The sequence below is a fragment of the Cupressus sempervirens genome, chromosome 6 (genome assembly GCF_028749045.1).
Source record: "Cupressus sempervirens isolate cs-2001-9-10 chromosome 6, ASM2874904v1, whole genome shotgun sequence".
NCBI classification, from domain to species: Eukaryota; Viridiplantae; Streptophyta; class Pinopsida; order Cupressales; family Cupressaceae; genus Cupressus; species Cupressus sempervirens.
The window spans coordinates 79,030,206-79,046,688 of NC_143123.1; the positions used below are offsets into that span (position 1 = coordinate 79,030,206).

Sequence of the window (16,483 nt, forward strand, 5' to 3'; positions counted from 1 at the left end):
TTGAAAATCATAAAATTATTAGAAGCAAGGATGTCATATTCAATGAGAACGTGTTGTACAAAAATCTATTGCAGCAAGATGAGAAGAAAGAAGATGATTATGTAGTGTTGGATGATACTCCAAAAGATGATGTTCCAACAATTCCTCATGCTCTGCACCAACCACAACAACAAATACCACACACCCCAGTTCTCTATTTTTAATTTTGTAAGTATTTGGCAAAATTAGGTTTTCCTAAAGGTACTACTGATAGTAATCTGTATTTGAAGGAAATTAAAAATTTGGTTTGATGATTGTTGAAGTGTTTGTGCATGATATAATCTTTGGAGGTGATGATGAAGTGAGTGAAGCATTTGTTGGTGAAATGAATAAGAAATTTGAGATGAGCATGATTGGTGAGATGAAGTATTTCTTTGGTTTGTAGATTGTGTAGAATAGTGATGGTATTTTCTTATTAGAGACTAAGTATTTGAAAGACTTTTTGAAAAGATTTGGTTTGGAAAGTTGTAAACCTGTTGGTACACCTATGGTAACTGGTCACAAGTTATCTAGCAAAGACATGATACCTACCATTGAGCATAATAAGTACAAATATATGATTGGAGCCTTGCAATGTTTGACTCACACAAGACTAGATATATCTAATGTAGTTGGTATTGTTGTAAGATTTTAAGCTAGTCCTAAAGAATCACATTATGCAGCAGTAAAAAGGATTTTCAGATAGTTGAAGGGTGCACTTGATTTTGGGTTATGGTATGATAGATCAAATAACTTTACCTTATGTGCATATGTTGATGTGGACTGGACAGGCAATATTGATGATAGAAAGAATACAAGTGGTGGAGCATTTTTCCTAGGAGGGAGATTGGTTTCTTGGCTAAGCAAGAAATAAGATTGTATTTCACAGAGCATAACAGAAGCAGAGTATGTAGCAGTAGCAAATAATTGTAATATGATCATGTGGATGAAGCAAATTTATTGAAAGAAACTAGAATTGAGTTTACAGAGCATGTTATCATACATCGTGATAACACAAGTATAGTAAGTATGTCCAAAAATCTTGTGTTACATTCTAAGACAAAGCATATATCTATTAAGTATCATGTTTTGAGAGAGAAAGTTGCAGAGAAAGAGATCAGATTGGAGTATATCAATATAAAGGAGTAGATAGCAGACATATTACAAAGCCTTTGTCAAAGGATACGTTTGAGTACTCAAGAGATATGCTTGGGGTTATGCCTCTACCAACTTCTAAGTACTTGATGTAGAGATGCATCAATCCAATGATACAAAGCACTATTATTTATCTGGACTGGATGCTTGATGCTTCCTCTATGGAGAGTATCTGTGCTTGAGTTGATTCATGAAGGACTCTTGCTAATTGGTATTTTACAATGCCTTTGGACACTTGATCTTATTAAAGATCATATGTAACATAATTGACATAATCATTCCTTTTTCATTGATGTCAATAGGGGAGAAGATGTACATGAAAAATATATCATGGTACATGGAATTGGGAAGTATATCAATGGGAGAGTAGCACATTGATGGAGAGTTGTCCTTGAGATTCAGATTTGATTGATGAAGAGGATTTGAAAAGAAAGAGTACAATGGATCAGTTGCTGCAGAGATATACATTTGGTATTTATGGAACTCATATGTTTTTCATCTATGTTGCCATCAATGCCAAAGGGGGATATTTTTAGCATGAATGCTGATGATATTTCTATGGGAGAGTATCGTAGCATTGTTGGAGAATTGGGGATATTGTTAGCATGATTATATGTTGCATTCATGGAAATATTTATCATTGATGTCAACATATTGGTTATTCAGTGAATACTGACATAGGAGAAGACAAAGATTGAGGTCATGTAGTTTGTGGATTCAAGATTAGGCTATGCATAGTTGAGGACATGTTCTATTGAGTGTCCTACTTATTTACTTAAGTACGCATGCAAAAATATGAAGATAGTTGATAGTTATTCAAGATTTATTGAAGACAACATTCTAGTTGAGTTCCTTAGAAACAGTTACTGTTGTTTTGATTATATCTCCTAACATAGATAGAATTTGGTTAAGGACACTTGTAAAGAGGTAGAAGACATGATGAAGATAATGTGGTTGATCACACTAAGTCCGATGTTGCACATGTGAAGGATTGTGAAGATCGCGAGCCAATAGTATTATAAATGATGTAATATAATGTGTATTGTATTATCTTAATGTGGTCCTATTGTAATTGTAAATTGAAAAAGCCTCAAGGCCGACTCAATAATTAGTTTGAGGACTTGGTATAAAGGAAAGTTATTATCCTTGGATGTAAGTGTGTGTTGTAAGAGATTGAAGATATAAGTGATATATGTGTAATATGAGTGAGTGAACTTGGATGTGAGATCCAATGAATATGATATTGAATATCTTTAGTCAAAGAAGTGTGTGGTGTGGTTAAGTGTAATGAGCCCAAATTTAAGGATATATGAATATTTGAATAACATATTATACAATGATAATAATTAAGAATAATAATATTATAATCCATTATAATAGTGATATATTCGACAATGTAAAACAATATATAAGATTATAGCATAATTGTAATGTAAAATATTATATTAAATAACAAATAAATAATTTGATTATAAATGATATCAAACACTAATAATAATTTTATAACGTACCTACATTGGATAATATTATAATATAATTGAGAATTACATATTATTATAAATAATATACAAAGAAATATACTATGTAATAGTATTATGAATAATGATATTACTAACATTATTATTAATATAATATATGATATGTTATAATGTTGTTATTAATATAATTACATAATACAATCTATTATTAAATATGAAGTCATGGTGTTGGGTTCATTACAATTATTCATATTAATTATAAATTTGCCCCTAAATATATATAGGGATAACAAAATAATATTACATATAAGTAATATGAATTATAAGTAATATTAATTATTCATAATATTGTAATTAGTCATATTGATTATAGGAATATTGTTCATATTACTTATCCCTATTATAATACATAGACAATTAATCTGTAAATCTACATAAATAAAATATCATTACGTAAATCAAATATAACAAATTTGATAAGACTCAATCAAGTGGCACGTCGTGTCATATTCCACTCCTAGCTGAGGGTATTTATTGGGAAGGATGAGCGAGGTAGGAAAAACAGGAGGATTGGAGATCTCGTTGGTGAAAATCACAATAATACGAAGAACTACCACATTAAATATTCTACTTGCAAATGGGAACGTGGACAAGGATGATCGGCTTGGAAGGACATGTACTTTGTGCATCACTCGATTCACATAGACAGTGCCATACAAGGTCTCGACTAGCTTCAGTAGGGCTATTTATGCAAATAATCATTATTAAGAGTAAAGTAACAAGCTGATACTGAGAAGGTTGTTTTGAATAATCTAGCTCAGATTATACTATCTAAGATTCTGGAGATACTATTCAAAGCTTATGAAATACATTCTAGCCAGTCAAAGGACCATTGGTTAAGCTCTGAAAAGAAGATCAAGACTTATTGTAGTACTGATAAGATTAGCAGCTACCATTGGAGTATGAACCGGAAGTGAGCTCAATGGAAGACTTGAAAAGAAATGTTATATCCAAGAGTTTAATAAGACTCTTAATACTAAGAAACTAGATGACTTCCAAAATGAGAAGTTAATAGGGAAAACATTTATGAAAACAATAGAGACACCTCTTGAATGTGGTAGCAATTGTAAAATGGCATCAAATGACATAGTAGAGTTAAGCAAAGTAATCTATGAAATAGGCAGTCAACTTGGCTTAGAAATTATAAACAAGGAACATGTCCTCAACACATTAATTGCATTAGAAGGATGTTTCAACACAGTAGAAGACTATCCAATCAAATCATGAGCACCTCAAATCACAATTTGTTACAGTATTGAGAAACCAAATAATACATGTGCAAGACTACTATTGTCAACAATTTCTTGGCATTCAATCAAGATTCCTTTTGAGGGGTTTAGGAGATAAGAACGATTACTCTTGCACATGACTAGAGTCGAGAAATGAACATTTATGATTTAGATTATCAATAAAGCAATTCATAAGCACCTGAGTTAGTAATAAAAATTCTTAGGAAGAGGCACCTAGTTATAATAGACAGAAAAATCGTAGATTAACTAATGATCCCCAAAAGGGTTCATTACATTAAGGCACAACGAGCTAACATAGAGATTGCAATTGGCAAAAAGGTTGTTGTAGACAATTATTTATTTGTGTTATTTTGCAAAGGATAGTACTAAGATCAGTTTGATATTGAGTTCAGTGATCTTACCCCTAAAGTTGTTTGGATAGTGGGTCATTTTGCCTTCCACAACTCCTAACAGGGTTGGAATCTCCTCATAAGGATTCAAAGTCTCCTAATAGGGATTGATATGTACTAAATTTATTTCATTGACTCCTAACAGGGTCCATTCTCTTGCAAGGAACTTATATATTGGTACATCATTTTGTGGGTAACATCCCCATTAGGGTTTTCCCTCTGATCAAGGGTTTCCCTAGTTAACAAATTTTGTGTTATTGTGTATAATGATCTTGCTATGGTTGTTGCACATATTGATTACATGTTTTAGATTTAATAAGGTTGATAAAAGTTGTTTTACTAGATAACTGATTCATCCCTCCCTGTCATCTTAGTGGACTTTAGTTTCTAACAAGACCAAAGGGAGACAAGGTTCATTGATGCACCAACTACATAGACTGATCCAATTTAAACAAATAACAAATTCACTTCTTGCGGCAGAGACACCAACGAGAATTTGTTTCAATTCATTAGCTGCACAAATTGTTTTAACATCATCACCAATAAGTTTGAGGCATATGATCAAGCCCCCTTGAGTCATTCACCTCATATGCTGCAAATGACAATGGACATGGAAATGATTTTTAGAGTACTAATCAACTAATGTGTAGGGATAATTATGTTACAAAATGAGTTCAAAATTATGGTAAGGATAAGAATAATAATCCCATGATAACCTCCATTGTCTATTGCAAAAAATCTAACTAGTTCTTGATAATTTCAGTGTATATTGAAAAGGTGTCAATGTTGCTAGCACAAACTTCACTTCATACACCAAGAACCCAACATTTGAAACTTATGTCAACACCACCAAATGATAATGATGTTCCATATACCAAAGAATTTGACAATTTTGCTCATCATGGCATGGATACATTTAGAATGTTAACTGGTGGTGGTTCAAGTCCACATAGTAGGGATATCTACTACTTGAAAATTTTGGTGGTTAAAGTCACTTTGAGTGTAGAAGAGATCTACATCCATACTGAAGTGAAATTTGACACCAATTTACACCTTTTATTAATTAAGGTTGAGTTATGGATCCTTACAGTCAACCAATAATTTCAAATTCTCCATAGACAAAGTCAAGGTGATGTCTATGGTCTCTATGGAAAAGACCTCACACATAACATAATGAATCCCAATTTTTCTTTTTCTTTTTTAAAGTTCTCAGTTGAATCGATACATTATAGTCACAAAGTGTCTAGCTTTAGATACAACACAATGGAGATGGCATCTCTTCACTAGATTCTGGCTTTGGTGTTAATCCTCCATATTTATATGCTACAAGATTTTCCCAATCTCAAAGAAATTTGTAGAAACTTGGGCAACATAAAAGAATATAGATTGACCATAAGGCCTAGACATCACTAATTTTTTTGGAAAACTTTAAAAATAATCCTCATCATGAAATAACTGAACATGGCTTTAATATCACTTATTTGAATTATTTTTCCAATTCAAAGGACAATACCAAAAGAAGAAATAGTGGTATTGTAAACACAAAATAAACAATATGAAGACTTCTATTTATTGATATTATTAAATATTCCATACAATTATGGAGAAGCTCATAAGTGAGATGTATGCATTTGAAGCAATAAAATTTGGACAAACTTGTGGAGGAGTTGTATGTCCAAGTTCATGACAATTGGAAAATCTCGTGAATGAAATGTATACCCATGAATTCCATAGGAGATGGGAAATCCATAGGAGATGGGAAATCTCATGGATGAGATGTATGCCCATGAACTCCATATACAAATATCTTATACAAATTAGCAATCTTAGCAAATGAGATGTAACTCCATATCATTCTCCCCGTTAAATTTGACTCAAGCCTCTTTATATATCTTCATGGAAGTTGTAAGGTCATGTCATTTGAATCCTCATTAGAAATTGAATGGACAATTTAAAATTGAAAAGTCATTACTAAATGTAACATGCTAGCTTAATTATGATCATCTCGATACCAAAGGAATGCCTTATTTCACCTAATTAAGGCATAAAACATGAACATGTCACCTTTTACATTCTCAACTTTGATAGTACATCCGTAGGGTCTTTGAGAGGGAAAACATGATTTCACACCAAAGAGAAGCACCTGAAGGGATATTAGATGCCTTTCTTGGAATTTTTTTTGGACAATTAGTGGAAATTTCCTTTAATATAAGACAAGGCCTTAGTAGGGATGTTCTCCAAAAGAGGATGAATGGTATGGGAAATGAAACAAAAGTTGACTTAGTTAAGGGTTATAGAGATATATTTTCTTGAATGACCATTTAGTCTAAAAACATAATGAATATGATCAAGCTCTTGGTTGATATTTTATTTGTCACGAATGTGGAAAGTTCTCAAGGTAAGGGTTTCACGGTTTTTGAACTTTTAGCATGAGAGGTGATGTGATAATGAGTGGAGGTAAAGATCAATGTGGGTGGATTTTCCAATAATGTGATGAAATAAGGAGCCACCTAGTTTCCTAAAGATAAACACATCTAAGAAAGGGATTTATTAATTGGATAAAACTCCATAGCGAAGGTGATGGAAGGATAAATGTTGTTGAGGTGGGAAAATAATCTATAAAGCTTGTCACAACCATTGAGCCAACATACATTGGTGTTCTACATAAAGCTTCCACCACTTCGGCTTGAAAGGAGAGGAAATGAGGTTAACTTCTTTGAAATTATTCATGATAAGGTTAGCTAGTATGGGAGAAAGAGGGGAACCCATTATCACACCCTCAAACTGCTTATAGCTGACATCTTGGTAAGAGAGAAAAGAATGTAGACTTTAAACACCTTGGAAATTGGATGTCTCCCTAGGTCATTAGGTTTTCGCAAAGCTACCCTCCCTAACCTTTACCTCCACTCCTCATTGTATCACTACTCATGCCAAAAATTCAAAATTCTCAAAATCCTTACCTTGAGGTCATTTGGCATCTGTGATGAGGAAAGTATGAGCCAAGAGCTTAATCAACTTCATCATAACTATAGATTGAATGGTTAATCCAACAAGCATATTTTGAGAGTCACTAATGAAGAAAATATTCATTTCCCACATCATTCATCATCATCCAATGGAAATCCTTATTGTGGTCCTACCTAATATTGAAGGCTTTTACTATAAATTTATATAATGCTCTCTAAAAAAGGAATTCAATATGCCTTTAGGTTGTTCACTTTGGTGAGAAATCGCATCTTGCCTCTTAAAGACCCTAAGGACATCCTCTCATAGTCAAGAATGTACAAGTTGACTTGTTCATGTGATATACCTTATATATAGGTGAAATAAGATATTTTTTGGTGCTAGGATCAAATAACATGGTGCAAACATTAAACGTGAACAAGTTTTGAAATCAACCCTAACAAAGCACTCGATATCTACCAAGTGTCATATATGTCTAGAAAGCATTGAAATTTTATCTAAAGAAAATAACTTTCTCAAGAGAAAACTAAAGGAGGCAACATAAATTAACAACCACCCCTCTTATTTGAATAGTGATGAAGGGTGGACTTTAAGTCTATCTTGGCAACCTTTTCTTTCTAGAATTAGGAATCTTTGTCAGTTCCCTCCTTAACATTGCCTCCCTTTGGTATTTCCTCTCATTTAACCCTCCACCCCTCTTCCCCTCACTACAATATCATTTTTATCTTTATTAGGCCCTTTCCTCTTTTCCATACTTTCCTTACAATCTTGGTTTGTGGCTTCAACCTTGGTCTTTTGGTCCCCTATTCTCCATTGGACTTCTCCTTCCCATCTTGGTGCTTCCTTTATCTTTTATTTCCCCTTCTTTGTCCCTTTCCTTTTGTCCTATCATGTGTGGTTCATCCTCTATGGCATTCACTATGGTTTTTTGGTTGGCCTTTTTGTCTTGTTCCACATTTTCTCATCTTCCTCTTTCTTTGTAGTGTGTTTCTCTTTTCCTTTCCTATCTCCTCATGCCCTCATGTTGTGGCTTCATTATGTTCCTTTTCTTTGTGTGTGTTGCTTCATTTTTTCATTGTTTTCTTTATTTTTGTCTTTGTGTTTGAACAACACCTTTTTATTTGGCTATGTTCTTCATTTTTTCTTTTCTTGTTCATATATTTTTGGTCCTTCATGTAGACATTTTTGGGTGTGTAGTTTCCTATTCTTTAGGTTTTTGTGATTTTTCTTTTGTCTTTCTTCTTTCTAGCCTTTTCAAGACTTTCTTTAATGTCTTGTTTTATTTTTCTTTAATTAACCTTTTTTTCCCTTTTCCCCTTAATTTCATTTGCAGTTTAGATTTTATTTGCATGTTTTATGCACGCGTGCACACACATGTATGCACGCGTGCACACACATGTATGCATGTGTGCACAACGTGCAAATAAAAGAAACTACAAATGGAATCAAACAAAAAAGGAAAAGGTTAATTAAATTAATAAATAAAATAAGAAATTAAAGAAAATCTTTAAAAGGAAAGAGAGAAGAAATAGATTTTAGGAAAATCATAGAGTATGAAACTAAACACCCAAAAATGTAAGCATGAAGGTCCACACACACACACACACACATATATGTATATGTATATATACATACATATTATGTATGTATATATACATATACCTATGTATGTACGTAAATATGTATAGGTATATATAGATACATATGTATATGTATATATACATATACATATGTATGTATGTATACATACATATATACATGTATGTATACACACACACACACACACATAGTGCGTGTCTATGTGCGCGTGCGTGCGTGTGTGCACATACCTATTATATGTGTGTGAGTGCACACAACATGCAAATAAAATAAACTATGTAAGACAAATTAAGGGAAAAGGGTAATTAAATAAAGATTAAAATAATAATAAACATTGTGTGTGTGTGTATATGTATGTATGTATTCGTTTTATAGTTTTTTTTATTTTTTCTATTTCCTTCGCATTGCATTTTCAATTACTTCAACCCCTTTCTCTTTTGTTCTTATTAATTTTTCTCATTCTTTGTTTTTGTTTAATATTCTTTCACTTATCTTATATACCATTATCTTTGTTTCTCACATCCTTTTCTAAGTTTCTTCTTTTTCCTTCTTCACGTACACAACACACAAACTATAACTTTTTTGCCATCTTCTTTTTCTTTTTGGGTTTAATATTTCATGTTTATTTCCTTCTCTTTTCTCCTTTGATTTGGTCTTTTTTTTAAAATAAATTTTAATTGATTTTTTGTCCTATCTTTGACCTATGGTTGACTTCTTATGCCCTTTCTCTCCCCTCTTTTTAGACTGTAAATGTCTACAACTTTATCCATTTTCTCCTTATACTCTATGTCATCTTGATGATGGATCACAAAATGTGATCCAAAGCATTGATACAAAAGACATGCATACAATCAAATCTATAAACAACATTTAATTGATCTCATGGATTGTGGAAATCTGCTCACTCTTAGGTCAAGACCAAAGGAATTTAAATCTTGTCAACTTACACATAAAAATTTGTTGAATTGAGCATTATCAAAACAAATCTTAAAAGAAAGTTAAATGAGTGCAAAACTAGTAAGGAAAGGGAAAAGTATTTTTTTTTTCTTGTTTATATTTTGTTAGGCACTTTGGCATAGATGTAAACTATATGATTCATGTACACTAAAGTAAATAATACTAATAAGATAGTAAATAGATTGAAAAATTATCCATAGATTGCCAAGATTTCCATATTTTTTGATTTGGCTATTTCATCTTTTTCTTTGGAGTTGCTACACAAGATTGTTATTTCATCTATTAATCCATGGTGGAAAGATTGGTGCTAGTACCCTCAAACAACATTTTCCAGTTGTAAGCCTCGTTGGGTTGCATTGCTTTTCACTTTACATGCCTATGGTCCTCATTTTGAACCACCATTGACATTTGCAATCTTCTAAGGCTTCCTCAAGAAGGTGGTTTTCTACTATTTAGTTTATTCTCAAAGAGCCTAAAATTGCTCACTTTGCTTCTGTGTTATTTTCCTGGGCTCGTCTTTGGGCCTTCATCCTCCACATTTGGGGATACTAGACTCTTGTTGTCCTTTTTGTGGTTATCTTAAATATTTCCTTCATATGTTTTTGGCTTTGTAGAAGGGCACAACAATTTTGGGTTTGGATTCATGATTTCTTTTGTACTTTTCAACTAAAATTCTTTACTCGGAATACATATTGTTGGGATATTCCTTTAGATTTCCTTCTCAATTTCTTTAGATCTAGCATACTTTCAGGATGAAAACCTTATTTTTTGTATGGAAGGACAAAAGTGCAATTATATTTGCTAACTCACCTATTGATACTTTTGTTTTTGTTTTTGCTAAAGCCTGTATTTGTAATAATGTGATATTACAGATTCAAGTACAAACAGATAAGATGGCTCTTGAAGTGGTCCATTTGCAAGAGCTTTTGAAGCATTAGAGCAATGCCCCATGTATGGTTGCCAAAGTCCTTTTGAACAATTCTATCTCTATTCTCAGATTCATAGACATCATAGTGGATGCATTCTTCTACATAGCATTCCCACACATTGCATTCACCGACTCCTCAGTGATGTTCTAGTGATCATAATGATTTCTCGTCTGTGGTCAATGTTTCCACCTCTTGGTGGTTCTACCACTAGGTAGCCCTATGTTGCTTATCTTCCTTTTGTTCTAGCTAGAATAAGATTTCCCAAACTAGGTGATGAGTTTGGTTGGCCTTCCTCCTATAGTTGGTTATCCTTACTTTCCCTATTTATTTCTCCAGAAAGAAGGGAAAATGAGGAGGAAGAAGAAATAGTTGATGGTTTGTCTATTCCAGACTTTGTTGATGTATAGAGAAAGTAGGATGACCTAAATCCACGTTCATCAACTAGTACAACTTTTGTTGCTTAGTATTTTTTTTGCTTCTAGACCTTTCCCATGTTTTTAATGGTTCTTAGTGTTTAGGCTCTGCCCATTTGACTTTTGAAGAATGATTTTCTATCATCCAAATTCTATTCTTTTAATTATGCATCAATCCCTTTTATTAATGGTAATGTCTAATTCATCAAAAACAAAAGGTGCATTTCGTTGCTCACTTTCTTCAATCTCCTAGGTAGGTTTGCATGTCTATAACCTATACATAGAATCTAAGAATTTTTAAAAAAAAAATTTAAAAAATTATATATATATAACTGAACTAAGCATTAAATTGTAACCATTTTACATTTCATTTACTTTCTATTAAAATTTGTGAAAAATAATAAAATGAAAAGTGACGATAGAGTCGAGGGATGTGACAAGTTGGTCCCAAGGAACCATGTGAAGAGATATGAAAAAGAAAAGGGTTGTCAAAAGCTGTTGAATCTGGTTTTATACCAGCCACTACAACATTTGACAAAACTTTAAAATTTTGATGGGTGTCCATACTCATTCTAAAGCCCAATCTGCACACGCCAAGGATGATTAAGGTAATGAACATTTAAATAGATTTCATAATTCCCATTTTGTAATTGCTTGAAACTCCCTTCTCAGCTATCCATTTTGCACAATTTTTGTAATACAGTCGCATGTTTTGACCATATTTCTACATTTTGCATGTACAACTGTCAGATCAACTGAAACGATGACATTTTTTGCTCTGTTCATGTCTATGATGGTATCCATACCCGGTTCAAACACATGTTTCAACAAATCCATCACCGTGCTTATCTATGATCAAAGCATTCCATCAGACGACATTTTTGCCCTGCTTGCGTCTTTCATGTGCTTCATACCCATGTTTTGCAAATATATCTTTTAGAGCATTTATGTGTTTCCTTTCTCAACAAAATGCCTCTATCTTTGATGCTTTGGCAACCGTCCATATCTGGCTGCCCTACATTATTGTAAAAGCAAGGACAAAATTGATAAAGGTAACAAAATATGACCCTACGTCTGCTGTAGCACTCATTGGAAAGTTTCCGAGGCCATTTTCTATAGACTGTTTTGTGCAATATCCTGCAATTGCATATACCAACCGAGATAGATATCTAACACTCTTTTATAAACCATTCATGACTGGGCATATTATTATATGACTTAAAATCCAAACCTAAGATTAACATCGATCAACAACATTACAAATCTAATTATACTATTGGCAGGAACTCTGACGCTTTGCTTCTCTTGTTTTAGGAAGTCCTCCATAGAACTCCACACTCAACATCCACTAATCATAGAGATTAGGGTGCAACAGACGGGGCTTGGGTAGGGCAACCAGAGGATCTGCCTTGCGCAACACAATTCCATACTTCTCAGCCATGTTCAACTTCCCCCCCACTGGAAGAGACCAATCAAATGAATGCAGAAGAGAAGCCAGTGAGTAATGCACCATTATTTTTGCCATGGAAAGACCTGCACAGATCCTTCTCCCTGATCCAAATGGAAAGTAGTCAAAATCCCTTCCACTGTAATCCCACTTTGAATCAGAAAACCTCTCTGGATCAAACACCAATGGCTCCTTCCACACCTCTGGGTTCCTCTGAATGCTCCACACATTGATAAACACTTGGGTGTCCTTTGGAATGAGGTACCCTCCAATCTCACACTCCTTTTCTGGCCTGTGTGGTGCAAGCAGAGGCAGGGCAGGGTGTAGCCTTAGAACTTCCTTCACAATTATGTCCAAGTATGGGAGTTGTGATATGTGGCATTCTTCTACTATATTGTCAAGCCCCACTACTTCTTCCAGTTCCTTTTGGGCTCTTTTCATTATCTCTGGCTGGTTTAACAGCTCTGCCATTGCCCATTCCATAATGTTGGATGTTGTATCTGTTGATCCACTCACCATGTCCTTACAAAACAGCAAAGAAAATGAGATGTTGGATGACAAAAATGAAAAATCCAAACTATTTTTCCACATGCTGTTATTTGAATTGTATTGTAACTTTTTGCTTCTTCCAATTTTATAAAAAAGAAAGAAATTAAAGGATTGGAAACTTTTAAACTAGTAGGACTCACCAGCAACAAAATTCTAACATCCTTCATGGTAAGCTGAACACTATCAGGATCATGTTCATCCGCACCTCTTTCTAGCAGATCAAGTAACGACTGCAAAAAGTCTTGTCCCTTGCTTTTCCCACTCACCCTTTCCTCAATAATACTATCAAACAGCTTATCAAATTTCCCAAACACTTTCTCCATCCTCTTGAAAAGCCCCTGAATATCAAATCTCTCAAGAAAGGGGAAAAGATCAGAAGCATTGGGCACACCCAAAATATAAACAATCTCCCGGATCAGATCCTTGAATTCTGCCCCCCTTTCATCAGCTTCAGTACTTTTACTCCACATCATATTCGTGATTAGATTCAGTGAAGTAATGAAGGCCTTTGCCCCAACATCAACACTGACCCCATTAATGGAGTCCTTATAAATGTTCCCAATTGTTCTTCGTACCTCCTCTCTTCTCAGAGGCTGTAGAGCCTCAGTGCCCTTGGTGCTGAAAAGCTTCTTGACACAGATTTTTCTGAGCATACGCCATCTGGGTCCATAGGAGCTCCACAGGATATCCAATTCATCATCCACAATGCGTCTTGCAATGACAGGAACGCTTCTGTTTGCAAATGTTTGGTCATTATCCTTCAAAATTTCCTTCGCCATTGCAGCAGAGGAGACTATAATTGATGTTTTCATACCAAACTTTAAGGACATGAGAGGCCCATATTTCTTAGAGATCTTTGAGAGGCATTCATGGATATTGGGCTCCAGCAGATGAAGATGCCCTAACAGGGGCAATGCAAAAGGGCTTGGAGGAAGCCTCTTGGATCTCCGTTTTTGAATACCCACAATCAGAAATATGAAAAAACTCAAAATAACACTCACCCAATAGTACCATATGGTGCTCGTATCCATGATTTGTGCTCAATCTGAAACTCTCACCTTGTTCTCTGTATTGAGCTCTGTGAAATATATGAGTGAGATTACAAGGTGTGTTCGTATAGGACAAGGACCGGATTATGCATCTGCTGCTGAAAATGTAAGAGGATCAACTTAGAAGTTGGTGCAGCCTTTGATAATAAATAAAATTGTTGTTTATTTTGTTGGTCCGATCGGAATGTGATGAATTACAACGACATTTGGGTGTCATGAAAGCAATTTATTAATCAGGTGGGGAGAAAACCATTTTCAGTTGGAGGTTGTTTGGAGCATTTAGCGGTGGGGAGAATCTATTGTAGTTGAGTATCTGAATTTTGCACTTTTAAAATTTTATGTAATTTTTAAAAATAATTTTCCATCGCTTTCAATTTCTTATTTTTTATTAGAATTTTGATTTTTAAATTTTATAATATATCATTTGTTTTTTATTTCGTTGTCAATAAATTAATTGAGAAAAAGTATTTTGATCGATTCTCAATAAACATGTATTCTAGATTATTAATAATAAAATGAGATAATAACAAAGAACAAATTATTTATAACAAGAGCTCCTGTGAGAGCTGGAGTCCCTGCCCTTGTTCTTTACAACCAGAGCTCCTGTGAGAGCTGGAGTCCCTGCCCTGTAGAAAGTAGAGAATTACAGGAAAAAATAAATGAGCCGAACGGAAAATACATTACCAAGTACAGCTAGACACCACTAGAAGACTGATTCGTAGACCAGTCATGTGCAATATCCTCTTGCAAGTAGAAAGTCAAAACAAGATGGCAATAACAAAATTGGATACAGAGATAGTTTGTTAGAGTTATCATTAAAATCAGCAGTTATCAGTAAGCAAAGTCTATAGCTCGGTTTAATCAAAAAAGTTGCTATATTGTTTGACTTTGATATAGATACAAAGAACAAATATTACATTGTGGCTACTGTATTAAGGCAACAGTACACATACCAATGTCAACAAAGATATTCCTGTATCCGGCAAACCTAGTCAGAGGACGTCTAGTGAGAAGATTTATGAATCTAAATAACGTTTGCCACTTCAAAAGAATCAAAGCCTGCGATTGACTTTTCCTGGGGAGACTTCTGAATCTAAAGAAGATTTCTATTATACATACACGTTGTTCTGAAGTTTAAACTCGTAATTTCCTTAACAAATACGGAGTACAAAGAAGCTCTTTTATCTTACAGCCTTGTAATATTAGCTAACAACTTGACTCGCAAAGATGAAGAGATTCCAATTAAGCTAGGTTAAACCGCAAGCTAAGGGCTGAAATTGACCCTAACAAGAATATGTAACATATCCAAAATCTGTAACTTGTTTATGCTTCCTTACATTCAGTTTTGCAGGGGCATTCTCTAAAATTTTTATCATATGAGAAAATGTATAAAATGTTTTGCTTGGAATATTACCAAAGTTGTTAATTCAACGGTTCCATCTCCAGGTGATGGTCTGGGCAGCCATGACAGGATAAGGTTTACGCTTGCTGGCACTTTACACTATTCTCATACAGATATCCTGCAAAAAAAACATGTGATTTTAACAGTGAAACAATCCAGCAATATTCTAAAAAATATGGACAAAAATCTTTTCAAATTGTCTCATGAAATTTTCAGGAATAGATAACAAATTTTATTAGATGAACAATCTGCCAAATAAATGAATCATTTTTGGTTTACGAATGCTGATAAATAATAAAGACTTTTAATTTTTTAGCCCACCTGGTGCCGTAGTCTCAGCTTCCTTTTTCTCTCCAAAGCACACTGTTCTTGAGAGTGTAATTGAATAGTCTTTTCCCTGTGTCGTCCCCTTTGTAGCAAGCGAATGAATCATATTAAGTTGGACTGTCGTAACCCACAAATCTCTGCGCTATAAACAAACAAACCCACATACCTGGACAATGCCAAACCTTGTTGCAGACTTCGCTTACCGTTAACAGCTATACATCGTCTACACCAGAATGAGAAAAAGGTTTTACACCCAGTTGCGATTTGAAGTTCTCCATGTCAGGGCCTTCCAGTGCTGTATTAAAGCCTCTGACAAGCTTTAACTGCTCGTCCAGATTTTTGCACAACTATTTAATGCACAGTAAATGCATGCCTATGTGTCTTATTGTTTTTTTCCCCCAATTTTCGTCTCTAGAAAATGATTTTCTGCCCGGCAAATTCGTTTTTAGCCAATCACAAATTACAAAATAACCACTAATAATATAATTATTAAATCA

At 34.0% G+C, this 16,483-nt stretch overlaps 1 protein-coding gene across 2 annotated transcripts; it reads right to left on the minus strand.

Moving 5' to 3' along the window:
• Window positions 1-11,815: 11,815 nt before the first annotated feature.
• Window positions 11,816-16,221, minus strand: LOC149551249 (geraniol 8-hydroxylase-like). 2 transcript variants are annotated; one of them, XM_089786812.1, is made up of 5 exons: window positions 16,153-16,221; window positions 15,981-16,068; window positions 15,672-15,777; window positions 13,349-14,883; window positions 11,816-13,181 (listed from the first exon to the last, which is right to left on the minus strand). In XM_089786812.1, exons 4-5 carry the CDS (start codon window positions 14,237-14,239, stop codon window positions 12,561-12,563), a joined length of 1,512 nt encoding a protein of 503 aa, XP_089642938.1. In that variant the 5' UTR covers window positions 14,240-14,883; window positions 15,672-15,777; window positions 15,981-16,068; window positions 16,153-16,221; the 3' UTR covers window positions 11,816-12,560. The 2 variants fall into 2 exon arrangements, with proteins under 2 accessions (XP_089642938.1, XP_089642939.1); XM_089786813.1 differs by lacking the exon at window positions 16,153-16,221 and having other exon boundaries at window positions 15,981-16,103.
• Window positions 16,222-16,483: the final 262 nt, after the last annotated feature.